The 23,744-nt window shown below is 40.9% G+C and overlaps 1 protein-coding gene and 1 long non-coding RNA gene across 3 annotated transcripts; one reads left to right on the top strand and one right to left on the bottom strand.

Moving 5' to 3' along the window:
* The first annotated feature begins 185 nt into the window (after positions 1-185).
* LOC115135627 (interleukin-13 receptor subunit alpha-2-like) lies at positions 186-21,998 on the top strand. Of its 2 annotated transcripts, XM_029670525.2 has the most exons (10): positions 187-428; positions 11,185-11,283; positions 13,543-13,694; positions 14,176-14,329; positions 14,582-14,702; positions 14,831-15,015; positions 15,293-15,447; positions 18,762-18,909; positions 21,105-21,201; positions 21,291-21,998. In XM_029670525.2, the coding sequence occupies exons 2-10, from the start codon at positions 11,196-11,198 to the stop codon at positions 21,403-21,405; spliced, it is 1,215 nt and encodes a 404-aa protein (XP_029526385.1). In that variant the 5' UTR covers positions 187-428; positions 11,185-11,195; the 3' UTR covers positions 21,406-21,998. The 2 variants fall into 2 exon arrangements, with proteins under 2 accessions (XP_029526386.1, XP_029526385.1); XM_029670526.2 differs by lacking the exon at positions 11,185-11,283 and having other exon boundaries at positions 186-428.
* Positions 3,284-9,760, bottom strand: LOC135573762 (uncharacterized). Its single transcript, XR_010464894.1, has 2 exons — positions 9,355-9,760; positions 3,284-5,906 (listed from the first exon to the last, which is right to left on the bottom strand). It is a non-coding gene; the product is annotated as an uncharacterized LOC135573762 (long non-coding RNA).
* Positions 21,999-23,744: the final 1,746 nt, after the last annotated feature.

Here is a 23,744-nt window from a genome sequence, read left to right as displayed (position 1 = left end):
AGTAATTATATTTTTTATTGCCTTTGTGAAACATTTTGTATCGGGGTAGTTAGGTCTGACAGGCCTTGTGTGGATCTTTGATGTACCAACAAGTATGCATTATCATAAGTAGTTACTGTATGCCATTTTTTTAGCATGTGCTTTTATCCGTACGCCAAGTTGCTATAATTTACTGTGAGCTTCAAGAGAAGCGTTGCGACTTTATTCACAGGAACCAGGACCTCATTTCTGGGAACAGGGAAACTAAAACATCCAACAGGATGAGAAACCATTACCCTGAAGCACCCACCCATCTAGATCAGTGCCACAGCCCAGCCCTCAATACATCCATGACCACACTCTGAGGCTGGAAGGACAGGTTGGCAAGGTCCAGAAGTACAGGCAGCGTACAGTGCATGTCCCCCGGTGAGACCTTGACTCGATTCACAGTAAGTACTTCTTGTCTGTGGATATGCACTTTTATCCTCTGTTCTTTCTGTTTTTGATCCAAATGATCTCATCTTTATATTCTCATAAACTGTATATAAAATGGTATGATTTTCATTGTGGGTTGCATTTGTATAGACATACTTTGATTTAAAAGCATGCTTGCACTGTGTAAGCATTCTTTACCGTATATGCTTGAAAAACATGTACTTTGTATATTAACTTTGTCTACTGTATTTTAATCCCTTAATAATTTGTATGAATTTTTCCCACTGTGAATTTAATGAATATAGCTACTGTCCAATAGATTATAATTTGTGTATATCAACTATGTATTATTTTCACAAGATTCTTTAAAGCTGTGAATTGTAGTTTGCTTCACAGTCACGTGAAATATGTATGTCTGTTTTAATAGTTCCCTCTGAATATAAACAAAGATTTATATCAAGACTATTACACATTTAACCCTATTTTAAATAAGTAAGGGATAATCAACGAGGGGGTTATACGTTATGTGAACGCATAGAGCCCCGATTTGATATGTCCCTTTTATACCATGGCTATAATTGAATCCACTGAAGTAGTTAGCACGTTTACTGGCATTTATTATTATTATTATTAAAGATTGTCTTGAAGGGCATTCTAGAACGTACATCATTTCCCACGGTAGAATTCAGTTGCTATAGTTCATTCTTACATGTTCTATGTTTGAGCTGCATTTGAAAGCAAGTCGAATTGAAAACATTATTGGCATTGTTGAATTCGATTTTCATAATAGCAAGCCAGGACTGCTGGTTTGAAGCAAGTCTGTTTGTTTGGTTACCAAGGAAACTACTATAGATATCTGGTACATTTGCTAGCTAGCTACTTCAGTGGATGTTGAACATTTCCACCGGCACATTAACACATTTCTAGAGGCAAATGTGTTACATTATAGCCATGGTATTGTAGTATACCCTACTATGGGGTCGAGCGTGCTGTGGACACAACTGGCACAGAGTTTGCAGTTCACAATAATCCATTTGGCTATTAAACACAGAATGTCACGCAATAACCCAGCAGAGTTCGTCACACTGTGCGTGTCACGTAATCCTCTCTGTCCGAACGCCAAATTTGTATTTAGGCAACGATTCTTCGGCTCTAGCCAGACTCCGTCTCTAATGGACAATGCAAACCGCTCTCTTCTTTAGACCAATGTCCTGACAAAGTTCAGTGAACACCCCTCTTCGTCCGATGCCAACATAGTCCTCCTAATCACCCGCGCCCAATTCTTCAACCTAGTCCAGAAACGCAGGCCGTGTGAAATGGTTCCTCAGCTTCTAAATCTTCAAACGAATGCCAAACGCCCGTCTTCGCTGACAAACTGCAATTTTCGGCATAAACCAGGCTAAACTATGTTAGCTGGCGCAGCCTAGTCTCACATTACACGTTACATAGTAAACGTAAATCCGGGATGTTCTATTTAGTATGATATATTATGTTTGGTATGGTTACATAAGACAGAAAGTTACTTAAGGCAAAAACGAAAGGAGGTTGGTTGGTCAGGGTTGGTGATTAACACGAACATCTAGCAACCTAAAGTTTAAAAAAAAAAATCTAATCACAGACAATTTTAGCTAATTAGCAACTTTTCAACTACTTACTACTTTTTAGTTACTTTGCAACTACTTAGCATGTTAGCTAACCCTTCCCCTAATCTTAACCCTTTTAACTAAACTTGAACCTCACCCTAGCCATCTAACTAATGTTAGCATTAGCCACCTAGCTAAACTTTGCAACACAAATTTGAATTCATAACATGTGGTACATTTAGCAAATTCCTAACATATTGTAATGAAACAGGCAGGGAGCAGGCCTTGACCCCTTGACCTTCTGTGCCACAAAAGCATTCTCGAGCGGCAGAGTCGATATCCGTGCTTATAACCCCAGGGTCGTTAAACAACTAGCTTGCAACTCTACGTCTTATAGGAACGTGCTCACCGGCCAAGCACACACACTGTGGTGGATGCAAGGTCCGATCACTTCTGACACCAATGTAATGAAACAGGCAGGGAGCAGGTCTCGAACCCTCAACCTTCTAGCCCGAAGTCCAGCGCGCTATCGACTGTGCCGCAAAAGAATGCTCCAGCAGCAGAGTTGATATCCGAGCTTATAACCCCAGGGTTGTTACAATATCATACCAATTGTCATTTGTAAACATATCATGAGAAATGGTTGTTGGACATGCACAAATTAATACATACCATAAGAAATGTAACATATCATACCAAATGGAGTGTCTCGGATTTACGTACAGAAATAATACTAAATGCTCTGAGTGAAGTGTCTTGAATTTATGTGAATAATGATGAATGAGAAAGATACACACAAATATCATATCCCCAAGACATGCTAACCAAGTGTTTCCCAAACTCTGTCCTCGGGACCCCAAGCATGCAAGTTTTGTTTTTTGCCCTAGCCTTACACAGCTGATTAAAATAATCAACTAATCACCAAGCTTTGATAATTTGGATCAGCTGATTAGGACAAAAACCAAAGCGTGCACCCCTTGGGGTCCCGATGACCGAGTTTAGGAAACGCTGTGCTAACGTCTCACTATTACAATAACGGAAGTTAGCATTTTTATTTGGGCGGGGTTATCATATTTGTGCTTCTTTAACTTTCTCACTCATCATGATTTACGATTAATTCAGGATTGTCAGTAATCATGGTAGCATCCACATTAATGTAGAAGTGTTTAGAGACATTGAGAGGAGAATTATGTTCTCCAGGTACATCACCCAATTAAATGATATTACTCTGTCTGCAAACCAGAACTTGTAAGATCCTGGTCGAATGAAACAGACGGAGGACCAGCTAAATAGTCAAAAAAGTTTATTCACAGAATGTTCTGAAGTCAAGAATACAAATCAATTCATTTTATACTGACTTCGCACGCCCACACGTACACACAGCCATACGCACACACACACACAAACATACCCACACACACATGCACACAAACAGACGCACACACACTGTCTGTCTCACTACCCAGCCGACAGAGATAGTGACCTTGTCCTTGAGACGTACTCCCTGTTCTCTCCCAAATCTCTAGTCAGGTCGGCACCAAGCTCAGACACAGTCTGTGTTTAAAATACCATAAAGACATATTGTCTTTACCCTAATTCTGATTTGGACTTGATTATTGATTATGATTTTATACATTCTAATCATTTCCATACAATTATATGTTTCAGTGCGGAATATTCTAATCATTCAATTAACAGACAATTCTCACCTATCAATCCACCCTAAATGACTAAATAATAAACACTGATACATCAATTGTATACAAGAATAATCCAGACCAATACTTTGCTTATCATATCCTGTTGCCATATGTTACACCAGCCATTGCAAGCCCAACTATTGCCTAAACATTAACTACAAAAAATGACACGTCTATTTTTATTAATATCGTCAATGTCAATCAAAATCAATCTCACAAAATCAATGTGTGTATTTTCATTCCTTATCCATCAATGACAGTTATAGGCCTACATTAAGTATCCGAACACTTCCTGTTTAGGTTTTTATTACAATCTTCATAAAAAACTGTCTTAACCCTCAAAAATAGTCTCATCCAACATTGGCTCCTCATTGTTAAAAGAAACGGAGCCATTTCCTAGGCCTGGAGGCCCGTATTCGGCATCACACAGGCTGGAGCTCGAAATCGGTCCATACCTCACCATCTGTTGCACCACTGATCTCTCCAGAGTCCTGATAAGCAAAACTTTCATGCAAGGGACCAAGCAACACCCACACAGAACCAAAATACTCATATAGGTGAAGGTTGCCCACAACACAGTGATTATGAAATTTTTCCATTTCCCAAACACACTATCAAAAAATTTGTAAGAGAATTATCTACCCCAGAGTTCTCAGCCAATTCATGACCTAAGGTGGTTACACCAGCCAGGGCCTTGGTCACTGATCCGCCTGGAGCTGTGTTATCGGGGATAAACGTACAACATCATACTTCCGAATATCACACACCCCACCACCCTTTTCAGCTAGTAACATATCCAATACTATCCTATGTAAATTCTATTGTTAAAAGATCCAGACGGAGCACTCCCTCTCTCTCTCTCTTCTACCTGGCTCTAGGTCTTTGTGTTTGATAAGGGTGAAGGGCATGCCTAACTGCACTAGTGCACAACTACCGGTTCAATTGGTAGGCAGGTTAGGCCCCAGCCTCACACCTCCACAAACCCCCAGACATCCGTTCTAGGCCTTTTTATCTTACTAAAGTCCTCGGCCTCAACCACCCAGTCAGGTCCCTCATTGTCTTGTCAGCTGTGACATCCTCTGTCCTATTGCAGGTTCGTACGTCCCATCCATTTGGGATGTATCGGGCCATACAATAATAGTGGCCACCTGTAACTGTGAAAGCCTGGAGGTGATGGGCACATGGGGATGCAGATCAATGCAACTGTCATCGTCTGTGTTCCCTGCCTTCATGAACAGCTTTACCATACAGGCCATTCCCCTAGGTGTATCAATTCCATCAAATGGAAAGGGGATGGTAGTCAACTGAGGTTTGGCTGTGGCGCAGGCATAACATTCTTCTTTCACTACTGATCTGGCTGTATAGTGGATCCATTCTAACCAAAGGTTAGAATCTCCATAACCACCTCAATCACTTCCTTAAGATCTTTCGTCTGCACTATCCACACCGGCCCTTGGCTCTGGACTAATCTGTTGTCAGTGTCTGTTGTGTCAGATGCTCTGCTAGTTTTCTTGCTGACAATAGAGTTATCCCCTGTCCTAACCTCCTCTACCCGGAACCGTACTAGGGTGTCGACCGAAAACTGGTCAAATCCAACAAACCATAACCCTAGATCCTCTTTCATTACATTTTTAAGGCTAAGGCGTATCTTTATGCAATACATCTCTCTCTCCGGATTGCAGTCAAAAACCCTCACCTTCACTATACTTCCTGTCTATCCCGACCTACGGATCTATTATGCTTGGTTAATACAAAATCCTCATTGTCTAAACCATGGGTCAAGTTACCACCCTCTGCATACTCAGGTGGGGTGTGGTGTATCAGGAATATGGCTCCCACGATAAGACAGCTCAGATCAACCAGCACTCCTGTAAAGCCCCACCCTTTTCCTGAAAACATATCAGCAGCCAGAGGCCAGGCCATACTTCTATGAACAAACACAGTGATAAAATGACTGGATCAGGGAATCTTCATTAGAGAGATGATTGTGATGACTGTGATTGTTCGACAGTGTCCGTGTGTCTTACCCTTTTGCAGTGATATGAACCCAGGTAGGTCCTTCAGCTATTCTCACAGCGAAGGCTGTCACCAGGAAGTACTTGGTATGGTCCCTCCCACTGTGCCTGCTTCCAGTCCTTTCTCTTTAATGATTGGACCCAGACCCAGTCCCCTGGCACAATCCCATGGGTAATCTCCTTCTGTAGTTCTCCTGTAGTACATAAAACCTTTGACATACGGGTTTGGTTAACAAACAGTCTTCTACTTGTTCTATCTAATCGTGTCCGCCAATTAAGTTGGGAACGTAATAAAACAATTTTTTTAGTATTATCCAAAAGGCCACAAAGTGCCCTATCCCATCCCCCCTTTGATACATGGCTTCGCCCCTGTATCAATATATATCTACTATAAGAGTCCTTACATAGGTTAATTAAGGTTATCTCGATCCTATCAATAATCCTGAATCACCACAGATGTCATATATCCCTGTCCACTTGATTCTATTTAAATAAAAATCTTCTACTGATCAAATGAGGCCAAAACGAATGCTACCCATATCCCATGCTGTCCTTCGGGAGTCCACTGTATTTTATCTAACAATAACATGGGTTAACCTTAAAATCAGTCTCATCAATCATTTAATATATGTTGCATAGTGTGGGATACCTTATCAACAGTAATTTACCATCCCTAAGATCTGCAACTTATTTATTTTCATTAATAATTTTAATGCTTATAAAATCACTATTTTTCTATCATGTATTTTCCTGCCCTATTGGCTTAAAATATTTCCTGTCCAAACCTCAATGTACCTACCATGTCTTCCCCTATTTATTATTGATGATAAATGGGATTTTTTTTCCTGTTGTAATACTAAATCAATAGTAGCCAATTCGAAACCTTCAGTCAGTGTTTACAACAGAATCCTGAACTTCTTCCTCTTCCTCACTAGAGTTTATTCCCCTGCTCCTCATAATTTGTCCTGCCTCAATTCCACTTTCTCCACTGTGGTTCAATCTATGATTATGTCCAAGAGCTATAAACTCCATTAGAATTAATTTACCTTAAAACCAGTATCACAAATGACCACAATTTCATTATCCAAATGGCCCTCCCCTGAGGCTGATCAAACCACAAGGGAAAGCCATGATAGAGGTCAAAGGTTATACCACCCTTTTACAGTCGTGTTCCATACTATATTAGACGTATTAAAGAACCCTTTATCTAAATAATTCACGTGTTTAATTAAAACTCAGAAAATACAACTCCTAATATTCCACATGTGAGTGTACCCCTTTAAGATATCTTGTCTCTGGGAAACATGGAAATCTACTCCCTCCAATCATTAGTTTTACATTTCCTCAATGTTTCATGTAACTCATTCAGTCTTTCTCCAAATAGTCTCCCCAAAATGCTTGATAGGAATACCCTGCCATTAGACACACACAACTGTGATAAATGTGCACTGTCCCTTTAAAATAAAATATCCTGATGATATTCAGCTACTTCTAAAAATGTATTTGGAACTTTTAGCAACTTTTGAAAAGGGACTCAAATCTATAATGCACGCATTTTCCCTCTAAATTACACAAACAATTTTCTCTGTCACACCCTCAGTCACAACATCATTGGCTGGCTGCAAAAGTGCATTGTGAGTGACGTCAGCAGCAGGCGCCCAGCCCGTGCCCAGGCAGCAGCAATTTCAGCTATTTGCTATTTATTGTTGGCTGACTGCAACAGCAGTAGTACGGGTTTGACAAGCCAAACCCAATGAATATAGTTGGTCACGAATGTTTGATCTTGAACAGAACTTACAACATCAATCAACATCTCTCAATCAATATTGTACTGCCAGAAGTACAGAAAAGAGTGGAAGTCTGTACCTGAACAACTGTCAAATCAATTTGAGTAACGTTATTGTGTATTCTACGTAATGACGCAGTATTACGTTAACACGCAATGATATCACAACATCTTTTAGCAACAAATCAACCCTGAAAATTAGTTGGCAACACTGCAACCAACTCTCCTATTCCTGCCTCTAGGCAAAAATCTAACCCCTATTCAGACTGAGTTCTGCTTGAATTCTATCGTAAGAGTGAAACCAAACTTTCCAACTTTCTCTTCTCTTTCGGCTTCCCCTTTTATGAAATGTAAAAGTACCATGTACTTCGATAAATATATAACGTATGTCAGTCAATCTATCGCAATTATCTCTCCGCTATTATGTAGATTTCATTAGACTTGGGTTAACTGTCTCTTCTATGATTCAATTTAAATACGACTCCATTCCCAATACGTTATTCCGGTCCATTTAGGCAAGACAACGCATTCCAACGAAATCGCCCCACTATTATTTTGAATGGATTAGTCTTTCAATTTAACCTATACAAGCGATTAAAACATTCAGTTTATATCCTATAGAAACACTAACTAACCGTATCTCTCCCGGCAAAACATATCAGTATTTGGATTACAATCAGAATGAATTTCAGTCTATCGGTGCCAAGGCTGAGATACGAACCCGAGTCTCCCGCATTAGAAGACAATAGTCATAATTTAAAGGTCCAAGCGTTTCCCCAGCGAGGCTTCTCCTTACTCTCTCTCCTTTGGTTCTCTCTCTATCTCCTACTCAGAATTTAGGAATAATTACTATTATGACTTTTGATAAGTTATTAGGTCTCACACGCACATACTTTCCTCCCCCCTGCTGATATCCTTATTGTAACTTGCTCAATAAGGTTGCCAAATCCTGTCCTCTTTTCTTTTTAAAATCTTTCCTCCTATTTCCCCAAGAGTAGCAATAAATATTCGACTCCTGTCTGTCCGCTCTCTCTCTCTCTCTGCTCTCTATCTACAGCCCACTGTAAAACAACCGCTGGCCCCTGTCCTGGGGTCCCGTCTCCTTTTACAGCCGCCCATCCTTTTTCTGTCTCATCTTCTATGTGTATGTGCTTTTTACCGTTATTATCCTTATCCTATGTTGATAAATTCCTCCCGTTAATCTTACCTCAAATTTTACAATAATTATTTAGATCTCACAATTTATACGACTACAAGTTCTACTTATTCCTAGTTGTTCCTTATGACTTCTGACTGATAAATGTATCTATGTGTGTGCTTTTAAAATTCATTTTGATTAAATAACTCATATGTGTTTCACTATTGATGTGTATGTCACTACTCCCTATATGTGAGCTCACACTTGACAGACCTCAATTATTAAGCTGTTTTTATTTATGGTAGGGCACATGTACTGTACCTCAGGTCATTGCGGACCTGTTCCCTCAATCGATCTGACTTTACTTTATTTCGCCTTCTATATTACGTTTTCCGGCTACTGTACTTCAACCAGCTTTACTTTTAGGTCTTACTGTTAGATACCATACTTCAACCAGTTTTACTTTTAGGTCTTACTGTTAGATAATGTACTTCAACATTTCTTAATTAGATCTGTGACCCAGTGCCGCCAACACTAACATAGATACTTAGATACTTGTCTTAAACTTTCTCTACATTAGATTATATGGACGGTATACCCGATACAAATCTTACTTACTGTTAATTTTACAGTTAAAAATCCTCCCTCACCTTTATCTTGCTCAAATTTTTTGTAAGTTTAGAATTTAACCCCAAACTAATGAATAAAGATCACCGACCTTATCTTGCAGCTGAGAATTCAATGTTGGTTGGATTTCGTCCCTGTTTTCTGTCGTGTACCAGTTTGCCACCAGCCTGAAATGGAACCTCAATTTCCAGAGGTCAGGTCTTTAACTTACGGATCTCTGATCTGTCCATGCACGGTTTTTGGCGCTCCCATGGGATGACAGAAAACAGGTATTGAAATCCGGCTCGAAGGACCAATTGATAAGAGAATTTCCAATCCCAATGATAATAACAATCAATCAATAGCTCTGACCAATTCCCGAGGTTTGTAAGACCACTGTCTGTCTCACTACCCAGCCGACAGAGATAGTGACCTTGTCCTTGAGACGTACTCCCCGTTCTCTCCCAAATCTCTAGTCAGGTCGGCACCAAGCTCAGACAGTCTGTGTTTAAAATACCATAAAGACATTTAGTCTTTAGCCTAATTCTGACTAGGACTACACATTTTTTGATTATGATTTTATACATTCTAATCGATTCCATACAATTATATGTTTCAGGGCGGAATATTGTAATCATTCAATTAACAGACAATTCTCACCTATCAGACATTCTATTCTTATTTACAATAAAAGTGACTCCAAAATGACACATTATTTACCATTAATTTCTATTGGCCACAAAATAATCTGAAATGTCACCAAAACGAACAGCAAATGCATCCAACAAAGGGTTAGGGTTAGTCAAGCTTGATGTAGTCATTGCATGCTGTGAATATAGCACCAAATACTTAACTTTTTACCATCTTTAAAACACATGTAAGTGAATGTCCCAATACTTTTGGTCCCCTAAAATCGGGGAACTATGTACAAAAACTGCTGTAATACATATAACGCAAACATCTAGCAAATCAAAGGTTGCATGTTCGAATCTCATCACAGACAACTTTAGCATTTTAGCAACTTTTCAACTACTTACAAATGTTTTGCTACTTTGCAACTACTTAGCATGTTAGCTAACCCTTCCCCTCACTCTAACCTTAACTCTTTTAGCCATCCCTTCGCATAACCCCAACATTAACCCTTTTAGTTAACCCTAACCTTAACCCTTTAACCTAACTCTTAAACTTAACCCTAACCCCTAATCCTAACCCCTAGCCTTGCTAACGGTAGCGAGCTAGCTAATGTTAGTCACCTAGTCACCTAGTTAGAATTCTTAACATATCATACATTTGAGCAAATTCTTTACATATTTTACATTTAGAAAATTCATAGTATATTGTACATTTTGCAAATTCGTAACATATAATACCAATTGTAATTCTTAACATATCATACAAAATCGGTGATGGACATCCACAAATGAATACATACCATAGTAATACATGATACTGATTTCTCAGATTTATGTACAGAATAATACAAAATACTCTGAGACCATATTTCAACAACCCAACCCAAACAACTAATGAAACCACTCATTTTATTGCAAAAATAACAAATTGTAAGCGAAGTAGGCAGACCTGCCTAATTCTCAATTGAAACATTGTTTTTGTATTTAAAAGGCTAAATTACACATTCTGTTAACATATGACCTCAGATTGATCTGTCTTGCAATTTGTAGTCTGATATTTCAGATTAAGATATGATAATTTTTCACAAAATTGTTTGGATGTGGTGACCTACTTTTTCAAAGTGACTTTAGTTAAGTAAACTATGTTATTTATTTGTAGTTGTATTGTAGCTTAACTTCTTCCAGTGTTTATTAATAATTGGTATCTTAGTAAACTATATTTTCAGAGTACTGTAGCTTCCCCAACACTGGATAGATATGATTGATTTATCAATAGTAAATTCTACAATTACATTCTCATGATGTTCCAGGGGCCAGAAGAATGTTGAAGAGTAAAACGTGGCAGTTGACAGCCATATTAATGCTTATATCTGATTGGAGTCAGTGCATCAAGTCACAACAATTTACAGGTTAGTCTCTGCAGGTGTCTTTCCATTCATTAATCACTGTTTTACTGTGTAATATCTCATAATACCAGGCAGATTTCCGTTCAAAGGTATGTTTGTACAAGAATGTGATGGGCTGTCAAATACACTGTAATATATTTATTTTTTATTTTATTTTACCTTTATTTAACCAGGCAAGTCAGTTAAGAACAAATTCTTATTTTCAATGACGGCCTAGGAACAGTGGGTTAACTGCCTGTTCAGGGGCAGAACGACAGATTTGTACCTTGTCAGCTCGGGGGTTTGAACTCCCAACCTTCCAACGCTCTAACCACTAGGCTACCCTGCCACCCCTATATATAGGCTATATAGGTGGTTATATCCAGACAGCACATGGCTAGGTGGGTGGTGGTGAGTGTGGGAGGTTGAAATGAAAGCACACTGCACAGTCACATGGCCGCTCAGCATCACAGAGAGTGTTTGCACATTGGCAAGATGTCGCCAAGAGATCTGGATTAGATCACATTTTCCCTTCAGCCGCTATTTGGACGACGCATGTCAAAGCTCCTAAATTATACTGGCAATAATAAAAAGTTACAGTCGTGAGTAAATACATGTTTTATATTCTTCATTTTTCATACTTGTCCCCTGTGGGAATCGAAGCCACAAAAGCTCCATGCTCTACCAACTGAGCTAAATGAGAATATAATAGATTGGAAGTGACTTTGTTTGTGGGTGAAATGAAGAGGGAAGACTAGAGTTAATGTCAAGTTTATTAACCTATTGCTATACCATCAAATTCTTACAATTACTCCGGCACAAAGAAGAGAGGAACAAGGAACAGAGAAACAGAAACATCACATTTAACAAAAATCTAGCTTATGCAGGCTGAGGACCACACTATTTACCAACAGGGTTTTCATCTATATTTTAGCTGTCTATTTACCACCACAAACTGATACTTCCACTGACCGCACTCAACGATCTGCATAAGGCCATAAGCAAACAAGAAAATGCTCATCCAGAGGCGGCAGGGCTTGCAAACTATTACGGACTACAAAGGAAAGCACAGCCGCAAACTGCCATTGACTCAAGCCTACCAGACGAGCTAAATTACTTCTATGCTCGCTTTGATGCAAGCAGTACTGAAGCATGCTTGAGAGCACTAGCTCTTCCGCACGACTGTGTGATCATGCTCTCCGTAGCCGACGTGAGTAAGACCTTGAAACAGGTCAACATTCCCAAGGCTGCAGGAACAGACGGATTACCAGGATGTGAATCCGAGCATGTGCTGACCAACTGGCAAGTGTCTTCACTGACATTTTCAACCTGTCCCTGACTGAGTCTGTAATACCAACATGTTTCAAGCAGACCACCATATTCCCTGTGCCCAAGAACACCAAGATAACCTGCCTAAATGACTACCGACCAGTAGCACACATGTCTGTAGCCGTGAAGTGTTTTGAAAGGCTGGTCATGGTTCACAACACCGTTATCCCAGAAATCCTAGACCCACTCCAATTTGCATACCGCCCCAACAGACCCACACATGAAGCAATTTCTATTGCACTCCACACTGTCATTTCCCACCTGGACAAAAGGAAAACATACCTTTTCTATTTATTTACCTTGTTTTTTTTGTTTTACTTCAGTTTATTTTGGTAAATAATTTCTTAACACTTATTTTTCTTAAAACTGCAATGTTGGTGAAGGGCTTGTAAGTTAGCATTTCACTGTAAGGTCTGTTACCTGTTGTATTCGGCGCATGTGTAAAATTTGATTTGAATATGTGATGAATGTATTTACAAAATAAGGTGAAAAGAATGCATGGGACAAGTACTGTAATCAGAAAACATGCTTTTATTCATTTTTTTAATGATATTTTCTGATAAAAGTATTGCCAAACATGACCTGAAAATGTTGACTGTCCATCGGTAAGCTATGCCTAAAAGATGCGATATGTGGCCCCCACGGGTGCGGAATGATTATACACCCAGAGAAGGCTGCATTGTGACACTCGACGCCAGTCAGTACGCAAATCTTTGGCCGACATATCAAAATGCGTAGGGAATATGTCGTTTGGAGAGCGTTTGTACATTGGGGAAATGACGATAAAACGATAAAACAAGCTTATATTTTGGCTTCGGATGGGTTACAACAATATATATAATGAATTGATGAACCAATCACAGATTGCCTCTTAATGCTTACTGCAAGCTTGCAGGTGCCTTTTGCTCTATTAACCTTTGACCTGAAAATACTGTGTACCTCATTGACTTCCAGTGGATCCTCCTGAAAACATTGGGATTGATGACCCTGGCCACCTCGGGCCGCTCTACATCCACTGGACGGCTCCAGCCAGCCTGACCAACTTGACTGCCTGCTCCATGAGATACCATCTGGAGTACTTCAACACATATCAGAGCAGATGGACTGTAAGTCACTGGACACAAAACTAGACATTGTCAAACGTGTACCTACCTCCCGGCGTTCTTCTTATCCTGCCAACACTTGTCTGCCAGGACAGGACTGTGTGTCCTAATGCTACTGTATTCTTATACACAGAATAACAGAGGAACGTGATACACCATCCATAAACATCCTGCCAAAACCAGTTATGATTTACATCAGAAGTCAATATTTCCCAAGGATATCATCTCCTAAGATCTGTCTAGATTTGTGGTTGACTAGCTGTAACTGTATTTAGATTCAATAGAATTATTCTGGGGTTTTTCCTGTGAATGTAAAACATCCTACAGCATTTTTAGGGGGAGTAAGAATGAAATATTCATGAATGTATTCATGAAAACATCATGAATACATTGGAGATTTTTAAAAATCTTTTCAATATAGTAGTAATGGCTAGGTGCCTGAGGTATGCATAATATTAATGTGATATTGTCTGTGAATGGTTAGGTGATCAGGACTGTACGGAAATGGTACCATGCTCAGTTTGACCTGGAGAAGGAGGTCAGGGTGCGGATCTCCACCTTACTGAAGGGAGCCTGCACCAACGGCACTGAGCTCAAGAGCCCCTTCACAGAGATGGTTCTGCCACCCAATAACACAGGTGAGGTCAGGAGGACAAGGTGCTTTTGTAGATATGGAATTGTTTGGATTAAATGACACCAATAGGCTGACAGAAAGCGAGATTCGTTCTATCCTCTTATCATCTTATATAGGAATGAACAATGATTGAGTGCTGTATAGCTGGAATTCTCTACAGGCACCATTATGGACAGGGGCGGAATGGGGCGGTTCGATTTGGTCGACCAGCTTCAACCATCTATTTATCTCTTAACCTCTTTTAATTTGCTTCCAGGCCTAGTTGGCTCCAGGGTCCAGGGGTTTGGTTGCGTGTTTTATCAGAAGGAGTTCATGGAGTGCACCTGGGAGACAGGCTTGGAGGAGCCAACCCAATCCCAGTACAGCCTGTACTTTTGGTAGGTCACCCTAAATGGGTACGTTAGAACATCTCTCCTAATGTATGGCCTACCTACATGTCTGTACCTGTTATATACTGGACAAATGTGGCATGTTGATGCCTGAGTGTGTCTGTGTGCTTCTCCAGGCATCGGGAAATGGAGCAAGCGGAAGAGTGTCCTCAGTACATCCACTCCAATGGGGTCAGGACTGGCTGCAAATTCACAGAGGAATCTCTCTCAGAATTCAGTGATTTCAACATATGCATAAACAGATCCTCTCCCAAGGTGGTCTTGAGGTCGGCGTTCTTCTCCCTGCAAATTCAGAATTATGGTACTCAACACTCAACTTCACAACAAGGCATGATATGCCTCACTTATTCAATGCAATACTGCTAGATTTTCTTCACATAAACATTCTTCAGCTGCACATAATGTTATTTTTCATAATGTCCTTTGTTCATAGCACATCCAGATATTACCTGCACAGTCTAATCTCTCCTCCGGTCTCATTACACCCACCGATACTTGCAATGACATCATTATGTCTTCTCCGTTCTGGTTTCTTTGTAAACAATCCACTGACTCCTTTGGGCCTCTCTGTACTCTAGTGAAACCTGCAGCCATTGAGACAGTGCATCTGGAAGCTAGTCCAGACAGGAGGCTCCAGGTGCAGTGGGAATTGCCCAATGAGAGGATTCCCAGGCACTGCCTTGAGTATGAAGTGGAAGCCAGAGAGGAGGGCGTAGGCGGGCAGCCATTGTTGGTATGTCCTTCTTGAACCTGTCTCTCAATATCTCCAATGACGTTATGTGTCAAAACATTGTGTAATTCCCTGAGATAACAGGTAGCGTAGCAACTTGGCCGTTGTTCAGTCTGCAAGGTATAGTGGGCGGTGTTGCAATCTACTGCAACGATAGCCTGCAGAGTTCTGTCCTACTATCCAGGTCTGTACCCAAATAATTTGAACTTCTACTTTTAAAAATCCACCTCTCTAAAAACAAGTCTATCACCGTTGCCGCCTTCTATAGACCACCCTCTGCCCCCAGCTGTGCTCTGGACACCATATGTGAACTGATTGCCTGCCATCTATCTTCAGAGCTCGTGCTACTAGGCGACCAAAACTGGAACATGCTTAACACCCCAGTCATCCTACAATCTAAACTTGATGCCCTCAATCTCACACAAATCATCAATGAACCTACCAGGTACCACCCTAAAGCTGTAAACACAGGCACCCTCATAGATATCATCCTAACCAACTTGCCCTCTAAATATACCTGTGCTGTTTTCAACCAAGATCTCAGCGATCACTGCCTCATTGCCTGCATCCGTAATGGGTCAGCGGTCAAACCACCTCCACTCATTACTGTCAAACGCTCCCTGAAACACTTCAGCGAGCAGGCCTTTCTAATCGACCTGGCTGGGGTATCCTGGAAGGATATAAATCTCATCCCGTCAGTAGAGGATGCCTGGTTATTCTTTTTAAATGCCTTCCTCACCATCTTAAATAAGCATGCCCCATTCAAGAAACCAGGAACAGATATAGCCCTTGGTTCTCTCCAGACCTGATTGCCCTTAACCAACACAAAAACATCCTATGGCGTTCTGCATTAGCATCGAACAGCCCCGTGATATGCAACTTTTCAGGGAAGCTGAAAACCAATATACACAGGCAGTTAGTAAAGCCAAGGCTAGCATTTTCAAGCAGAAATTTGCTTCCTGCAACACAAACTCAAAAAAGTTCTGGGACACTGTAAAGTCCATAGAGAATAAGAACACCTCCTCCCAGCTGCCCACTGCACTGAAGATAGGGAACACTGTCACCACCGATAAATCCACTCTAATTGAGAATTTCAATGAGCATTTTTCTACGGCTGGCCATGCTTTCCACCTGGCTACCCCTACCCCGGTCAACAGCACTGCGCCCCCCACAGCAAATCGCTCAAGCCTTCCCCATTCCTCCTTCTCCCAAATCCAGTCAGCTGATGTTCTGAAAGAGCTGCAAAATCTGGACCCCTACAAATCAGCCGGGCTAGACAATCTGGACCCTTTCTTTCTAAAATGATCTGCCAAAATTGTTGCCACCCCTATTACTAGCCTGTTCAACCTCTATTTCGTGTCGTCTGAGATTCCCAAAGATTGGAAAGCAGCTGCGGTCATCCCCCTCTTCAAAGGGGGGGGGGGACACTCTTAACCCAAACTGCTACAAGACCTATATCTATCCTACCCTGCCTTTCTAAAGTCTTCGAAAGCCAAGTCAACAAACAGATTACAGACCATTTCGAATCCCATCGTACCTTCTCCGCTATGCAATCTGGTTTCAGAGCTGGTCATGGGTGCACCTCAGCCACGCTCAAGGTCCTAAACGATATCTTAACCGCCATCGATAAGAAACAATACTGTGCAGCCGTATTCATTGACCTGGCCAAGGCTTTCGACTCTGTCAATCACCACATCCTCATCGGCAGACTCGACAGCCTTGGTTTCTCAAATGATTGCCTCGCCTGGTTCACCAACTACTTCTCTGATAGAGTTCAGTGTGTCATATCGGAGGGTCTGTTGTCCGGGCCTCTGGCAGTCTCTATGGGGGTGCCACAGGGTTCTTGGACCGACTCTCCTGTCTGCATACATCAATGATGTCGCTCTTGCTGCTGGTGAGTCTCTGATCCACCTCTACGCAGACGACACCATTCTGTATACTTCTGGCCCTTCTTTGGACACTGTGTTAACAACCGTCCAGGCGAGCTTCAATGCCATACAACTCTCCTTCCGTGTCCTCCAATTGCTCTTAAATACAAGTAAAACTAAATGCATGCTCTTCAAACGATCGCTGCCTGCACCTGCCCGCCTGTCCAACATCACTACTCTGGATGGCTCTGACTTAGAATATGTGGACAACTACAAATGCCTAGGTGTCTGGTTAGACTGTAAACTCTCCTTCCAGACTCACATCAAACATTCGCAACAAAGCATCCTTCACTCATGCTGCCAAACATAACCTTGTAAAACTGACCATCCTACAATCCTCGACTTCGGCGATGTCATTTACAAAATAGCCTCCAATACCCTACTCAATAAATTGGATGCAGTCTATCACAGTGCCATCCGTTTTGTCACCAAAGCCCCAAATACTACCCACCACTGTGTCCTGTACGATCTCGTTGGCTGGCCCTCGCTTCATACTCGTCGCCAAACCCACTGGCTCCAGGTCATCTACAAGACCCTGCTAGGTCTTAAGTTCCCCCTTATCTCAGCTCACTGGTCACCATAGCAGCACCCACCTGTAGCATGCGCTCCAGCAGGTATATCTCTCTGGTCACCCCCAAAACCAATTCTTCCTTTGGCCGACTCTCCTTCCAGTTCTCTCCTGCCAATGACTGGAACGAACTACAAACATTTCTGAAACTGGAAACACTTATCTCCCTCAATAGCTTTAAGCACCAGCTGTCAGAGCAGCTCATAGATTACGGCACCTGTACATAGGCCATCTATAATTTAGCCCAAACAACTACCTCTTTCCCTACTTTATTTATTTATTTTGCTCCTTTGCACCCCATTATTTCTATCTCTACCTTGCACATTATTCTACTGCAAATCACCCATTCCAGTGTTTTACTTGCTATATTGTATTTACTTCGCCACCATGGCCTTTTTTGCCTTTACCTCCCTTATCTCACCTCACCTGCTCACATTGTATATATACTTATTTTTCTACTGTATTATTGACTGTGTTTGTTTTACTCCATGTTTGTTTTACTCCATTTTACTCTGTGTTGTTGTATGTGTCGAACTGCTTTGCTTTATCTTGGCCAGGTCACAATTGTAAATGAGAACCTGTTCTCAACTTACCTACCTGGTTAAATAAAGGTGAAATTAAAAAAATAGTAAAGACAGAAATGCATGATCTCAGATCATGCAGGCACATACTGTACTGAACATAGTTCTCATTTTGTTTTGACACATAACATCATTGAAGATAACGTTTGAAGAACAAAATCATAATATTATTGGTTAGAGAATAGACAAAAATCTCTCTGAAGTTTTGTTCAGATCTGATATTGTTCCTGTCACCAGCAGCAGAGGAACGTAACCAATGAGATGACGCTGACTTCCCTCTCAATGGATGGTGCCCGGAGGAAGTGCTTCCGGGTCAGATCTAGGATGCACCACTACTGTGCTGACAGAGGCTTCTGGAGTGACTGGAGCCATTGGTCCTGTCACTCAGGTAACAGATTACTCCATACAGAAATCATCTCCTGGTGTATATCCTTAAATTCAATTCATAGATTTGTTCTCCTCCATGCATATTTCCCCCCCTGTATATACAGTTGAAGTCGGAAGTTTACATACACTTAGGTTGGAGTCATTAAAACTCGTTTTTCAACCACTCAACAAATTTCTTGTTAACAAACTATAGTTTTGGCAAGTCGGTTAGGACATCTACTAAGTACTTTTTCCAACAATTGCTTACAGGCAGATTATTTCACTTACATTTCACTGTATCACAATTCCAGTGGGTCAGAAGTTTACATACACTAAGTTGACTGTGTCTTTTAAACAGCTTGGAAAATTCCAGAAAATGATGTCATGGCTTTAGAAGCTTCTGAGAGGCTAATTGACATCATTTGAGTCAATTGGAGGTGGACCTGTGGATGTATTTCAAGGCCTACCTTCAAACTCAGTGCCTCTTTGTTTGATATCATGGGAAAATCAAAAGAAATCAGCCAAGACCTCAGAAAAGATATTGTAGACTTCCACAAGTCTGGTTCATCCTTGGGAGCAATTTCCAAACGCCTGAAGGTACCACATTCATCTGTACAAACAATAGTACGCAAGTATAAACACCATGGGACCATGCAGCCATCATACCGCTCAGGAAGGAAAGCGTTCTGTCTCCTAGAGATGACCGTACTTTGGGGCTAAAAGTGCAAATCAATCAAAGAACAACAGCATAGGACCTTGTGAAGATGCTGGAGGAAACGGGTACAAAAGTATCTATATCCACAGTAAAACAAGTCTTATATTGACATAATCTGAAAGGTTGCTCAGCAAGGAAGAAGCCACTGCTCCAAAACCACCATTAAAAAATCCAGATGAAGGTTTGCTACTGCACATGGGGACAAAGATAATACTTTTTGGAGAAATGTCCTCGGGTCTGATGAAACAAAAATAGAACTGTTTGGCCATAATGACCATTGTTATGTTTGGAGGAAAAACGGAGAGGCCTGCAAGCCGAAGAACACCATCCCAACGGAGAAGCACAGGGGTGGCAGCATCATGTCGTGGGGGTGCTTTGCTGCAGGAGGTACTGGTGCACTTCACAAAATAGATGGCATCATGAGGGGGGAAAATTAGGTGGATAAATTGAAGCAAAATCTCAAGACAGCTTGGTCGCAAATGGGTCTTCCAAATGCACAATGACCCTAAGCATACTTCCAAAGTTGTGGCAAAATGGCTTAAGGACAACAAAGTCAAGGTATTGGAGTGGCCATCACAAAGCCCTGACCTCAATCCTATAGAAAATCTGTAGGCCGAACTGAAAAAGCGTGTGCGAGCAAGGAGGCCTACAAACCTGACACAGTTACACCAGCTCTGTCCGAATGAACGGGCCAAAATTCACCCAACTTATTGTGTGAAGTTTGTGGAAGGCTACCTGAAACGTTTGACCCAAGTTAAACAATTTAAAGGCAATGCTATCAAATACTAAGTGAGTGTATGTAAACTTCTGACGCACTGGGAATGTGAGGAAAGAAAGAAAAGCTGAAATAAATCATTCTCTCTACTATTATTATTTTTTATTCTAAAATAAAGTGGTGATCCTAACTGACCTAAGACAGGACATTTTTACTCTGATTACATGTCAGGAATTGTGAAGAACTGAGTTTAAATGTATTTGGCTAAGGTGTATGTAAACTTCCGACTTCAACTGTATGCATATACACTGAGTGTACAAAACATTAACACCTTCCTAATATTGAGTTGCGCCTCAATTTGTCGGGCATGGACTCTACAAGGTGTTAAAAGCATTCCACAGGGATGCTGGCCCTTGTTGACTCCAATGCTTCCCACAGTTGTCAAGATGGCTGCATGTCCTTTGGGTGGTGGACCATTCTTGATACACTAGGGAAACTGTTGAGGGTGAAAAACCCAGCAGTGTTGCAGTTCTTGACACACTCAAACCGGTGCGCATGGCACCTACTACCATACCCCGTTCAAAGGCACTTAAATCTTTTGTCTCGCCCACTCACCCTCTGAATGGCACACAAACACAATCCATGTCTCAATTGTCTCAAAGTTTAAAAATCCTTCTTCTTTTAACCTGTCTCCTCAATCAATAAGGGATAATAGCTTTTCATAATGGTTTGTACACTCTGTGTATTTCCTGTAAGGAGGAGTCTCTGAACCCATATCTTTCCCTAGATACAGAGTCAGATGCTGTGGTGGGCTGTGCCGTGGTCATCGGGATCATCATCTCTATGTTGATCCTGTCTCTGTTTGGGTGGGCACTATGGAGAAAGTGAGTATGCGCACACAAAACCGTCTATTTAAGCACTGAAATACTGGTGAAGGATCATTGCATATCTTGATCTTCTATCTGTCTCTTAGGTGGAAAGCCAGAGAGGGGGAAATTATGCCTTTCGGTCCCCTGCACAAACTGATGGAATATTCCAAAGGACTCTCTGCTCGCAGTCATTTCAACAAAAGAAGAGAGAACCAGTAGTATAGCCTTTGCAAGCATTACCTTTGAGCAGACAAATGATAAAGAGATCAGAGTTAGACTGGTGTTCACACTTATTTGAAGCACTCATGCAAACATGCTCAAACACACTCATGCAAACATGCTCAAACACACCCATGCGCACACCCATGCACAGACACAACATGAGGATGAGACAGTAAAGCTCTGTGTAATTTCATATTCAAGACAGAATTGTATGGACTTGTATGCTGATATTCATCTCTTATGTATCGATATGTTACTCAGTAGAATAGGAAGTGTTCTTACCAAACCATTTACGTAATGTAAAACTCCCGGTTTTACATTACACAGTATAGACTTAAGAAATGCCATAGCTCTTTCCGGTTCGTTTACTTTCCACATGTCTTTCATTTATATCACAAATTATACTTACCGGAGTCGGTTTTTGTAGTTTTAGTTTGATGCCATTGCTTCCAGCCGAATGTATCTTTGAAGTGCTTTGCATAGAATTCCCCAGCCTGTTAAAATTGAATGCATTGGATGGGGTTGAACTAATGTTATGTTTAATGCATTATTTTTGCTGCTCTATAGCTATAAAGATGTGGTGTTTGGTATTTTGTTTACAGTATTGTATTTGCAGTGATTGATGTTTCAGAGGCCTTGAAATGTATGTTATTTGGCACCATCATGTGGCCGGTCAGGACGACTGTCCTCCAAGTGTATATTGTTTGCTCTTGCAATGAAGTGTTGCTGATGGCTGTATTTTATATCATGAGTATGGAGAAATTGTAAAAGCAATGGAAGTTGTCTTGACTTTGATACAGAGGAAGACAAAGGTCCATCATCTCAGACTGTCCCATGTGCCCATGCAAATCCAGATCCTGACCTGGAGTCGTTCCCAGAGGGAGGGTTTTTGTCCTGGCAGCCACCTGGTGTAATGGATCAATCTTCGGCACTCAGAGGTCTTTTGGAATCATACATATATGCTAGTTAATGCTCATCAGAACTCAAACAATGACATTTCTACATTTGCAATAGGTGAAAGGTCAGTTTTGCTTGGTTATCTGTTGTTCAGACAATGCTGTGAGTAGTCGATTTTGGTTTTGATTTGTTCAGACATTGATGAGGCATGATGCCAGTGGGGCCACTCTGCTTGACACAGATGATTGGACAAGCACAAACACACATGCACAAACACACAATCATGTTCATACTTGCTTCTCCCACAAAATACCTCATAACTGTACGGCTGTATTACCCTATAAATACGAAATTGGAGGATCGTCACCCCCCTTCTCTCTTCTCAACCTGGGTTGGTGCTTTGGCCATTGGGTATGATCTGTCTCTGCTTCCCCCTGGCAGTGGTGGAAAAAATATGCAATTGTCACACTTGAGTAAAAGTAAAGATACCTTAATAGAAAATGACTCAGTGAAAGTAACCCAGTAAAATACTACTTGAGTAAAAGTCTAAAAGTATTTGGTTTTAAATATACTTAGGTATAAAAAGTAAAAGTGAATTATTTCTAATTCTGTATATTAAGCGAACCAAGCGGCACCATTTTCTTGTTTCTTTATTTATGGATAGCCAGGTGCACAATCCTACACTCAGACATAGTTTACAAACTAAGCATCTGTGTTTAGTGAGTCTGCCAGATCAGAGGCAGTAGAGAGGACCAGGGATGTTCTCTTATAAGTGTGTGAATTGGACCAATTTCCTGTCCTGCTAAGCATTCAAAATGTAACAAGTACGTTTGGGTGTCAGGGGAAATGTATGGAGTAAAAAGTACATAATCTTCATTAGGAATGTAATCTGTCAAAAACATCAATAGTAAAGTCCAACTACTCCCCAAAAATACTTAAGTAGTACTTTAACGTATTTGTACTTTACTCTGCTGCCTCCTGGTCAGCATGTCCACAGATCACTTCGACTGCAGGGTGACTTTTTTTGGACAATTTCGATCACCATGTAATTTAGGAGAATTCTAGTCTACCATATTTTCTCTCATAAATTATTGCACAGAGGAAAACTGGTTAATCTGCAAATCCAAGTGATATAATTGTCATTTTATTTTCAAGAATTCAATCAAACCTATTCATACATTTTTTACATTAATTTGATGTAATAAATACTAAACATGTTGTTGCTGTTTTTTGTGTCCAAGGTTCAAGGGTTTGTGGTACTTCGCCCATGGGGTTCTGTTTGGCTGTGGCTCTTCCTTTGCCTTCCTGCCTTCCCTGGTGACCCAGACACGCTACTTCCAGCAGTCTTTGTGCCTTTGTGTCTAAATATGTTTGATCTTTCTGACCTTCGCTGGGATTCAGTCTAAGGCGTGTTTTAGCAAGCTTGACATCTAAAGGGA

Source organism: Oncorhynchus nerka, linkage group LG10, assembly GCF_034236695.1.
Source record: "Oncorhynchus nerka isolate Pitt River linkage group LG10, Oner_Uvic_2.0, whole genome shotgun sequence".
NCBI lineage: Eukaryota > Metazoa > Chordata > Actinopteri > Salmoniformes > Salmonidae > Oncorhynchus > Oncorhynchus nerka.
Note: the sequence above shows the minus strand (reverse complement) of the source record. Positions and strands in the feature narration are given on the sequence as shown.